The 1,871-nt window shown below is 38.6% G+C and overlaps 1 protein-coding gene across 1 annotated transcript in view; it reads right to left on the reverse strand.

The window, feature by feature from the left end:
• The window catches only part of Lars (leucyl-tRNA synthetase), a 72,275-nt gene that overhangs the window by 46,207 nt on the left and 24,197 nt on the right, over positions 1-1,871 (reverse strand). The window contains exons 9-10 of the mRNA XM_023715332.1: positions 1,149-1,216; positions 819-1,044 (exon numbers count right to left, since the gene is read on the reverse strand). Of these exons, the coding sequence (XP_023571100.1) occupies positions 819-1,044; positions 1,149-1,216 (294 nt within the window). The remainder of the gene's footprint in view (positions 1-818; positions 1,045-1,148; positions 1,217-1,871) is intronic.

Genomic DNA, 1,871 nt, shown 5'->3' on the forward strand with positions numbered 1-1,871 from the left:
ATCATGCTTTTCTCTTAAAAGATCAGTAATTAAGATACAAGATCAGGCCAGGGAGATGGCTCAGTGGAATAAGCGCTTCCCTAGCAAGTGCAAGAACCTGAGTTCAATCCCCAGTTCTGCCAAAAAAAAAAGATACAAGATCAGTTTTTACTAACTGGAAGAAAATACATTCAGAAATACTAACAATGAGTAGATAAACTATAAGGCTATAGGAGCTGGACAACAGTCCAGACTTAAGTAACATCAAACAAGTCTTACTTTTCAGAAAAAAGTAACGCAATTCCCAATTTAGTACTACCAGGAACATAAGTAACAGCATTTAAACATAATGTGTGATGTAGTTATTAAATCTCTTGGAGACAACCATGTCTATTTTTGAACCACATACTGAGTTAACTATAAAATTCACAAACATTATTTAGTAATATACAATTACTACTACACAGCAATAAAAAAGAACTATTTCTACACACAAAATGCACAAATCTCACAAACAATGTTTAACAAAAGCCAGACACAAAACAGTACACACTGTACTCATTCTATTATGTAAAATTCAAGGACAGCAGCTTCCTCGGGCAAGTCCGAGCAGAGGCTCCCTTTGGAAGAAAGGGACAAGGACACACAGAGTGTCTGAAGCAACACTGGCATGCTTTTGTATCAACACATGAAAATCCAGCAAAACACAAATGATCTATACACTGTAATGCATGTATACCTAGGTTAAAAGGCTTTTTAAATACCCTTTTTTTGAGTTTCATTGTTCAAATTGTCCTCTAGCTATATGCATGAAAATAAAAAGTATGCTCTCAACTTACCTCCCCCATTAACTCCTTCACAACAGGCACCACTCCATTATCTTTGGTGAAGCCTTGGTATGACATATTTCTGGCTGCTCTTTGCGTGCTGATGAAAATATCACCATTCACTGTCTCAAACCCAATGTACTTCATGTCAGGACGAACCCAACAGTTTGTCTGACCAAACATTGTCTCGGGTCTGAGAGTAGCAGCAACTAAGAAGATATTTTTACCTTTGAGGCCACTAAAAAGAAGAGGTACATATTTATGTTTTCAAAAAAAGTTGCAGATTTCCTCCCAAGTATCTGATAATTCATAAATGATGAAAAAATTCTTTGGCAAACCTACCTCAGTTTAGAAGGATATGGCTCAAGCACTTTCAACTTCAGTAAAGTATATTCCTGAGGTCCCACACCCTGCACAAAAAAAAAAAAAATACTAAGAGAAAAAAGACTTGGAATTAAGCCTATTAGAAATTACATGTAAAATTTGATTCAAATTTCTAATTTAGGCATCGGGTGTGGTGGTACACAATTGTAATCTCAACTGAGAAGGCTAAGGCAGGAGGACTGAGGATCAACACCAATTCAAGGCCTGCCTAAACTATATAATAAAACAATGTACCTACCAATCAATCAATCAATCAATCAACAACCTGCTATGGTATGCTGATCATATCCACATGAAGGTTAGTGTACAAAGAAGTCATCCAGTCATCAGCCTAAATGTTACTCATCAAAATAGGAGAAAACACAACTTCAACCCTTAGCCCGAGGATGGGTACCAAAGTGCAGTCATCACAGACACCCTCAAACAGGTATCAGATGATATGCTTTCTAAACTAGACTGGACCCTTACTAATAGCTTGATCCAATCTAATACTGAGCAGTGTCTCACAAAAGACTGCAAAGGAGGGCTGGTGAGATGGCTCAGTGGTCTAAAGCACCTACTTAAAACAAGCTTAGCAAAGCACACGGACAACGGTTCAATCCCCCAGCACCAGATGCCAACCAGCCCCGCCCCCTGGTGGGCTGAGCTGGCCACACACACACACACACACACACACACACA

This window comes from Octodon degus, unplaced genomic scaffold (assembly GCF_000260255.1).
Source record: "Octodon degus isolate 3935 unplaced genomic scaffold, OctDeg1.0 scaffold00040, whole genome shotgun sequence".
Lineage (NCBI taxonomy): Eukaryota > Metazoa > Chordata > Mammalia > Rodentia > Octodontidae > Octodon > Octodon degus.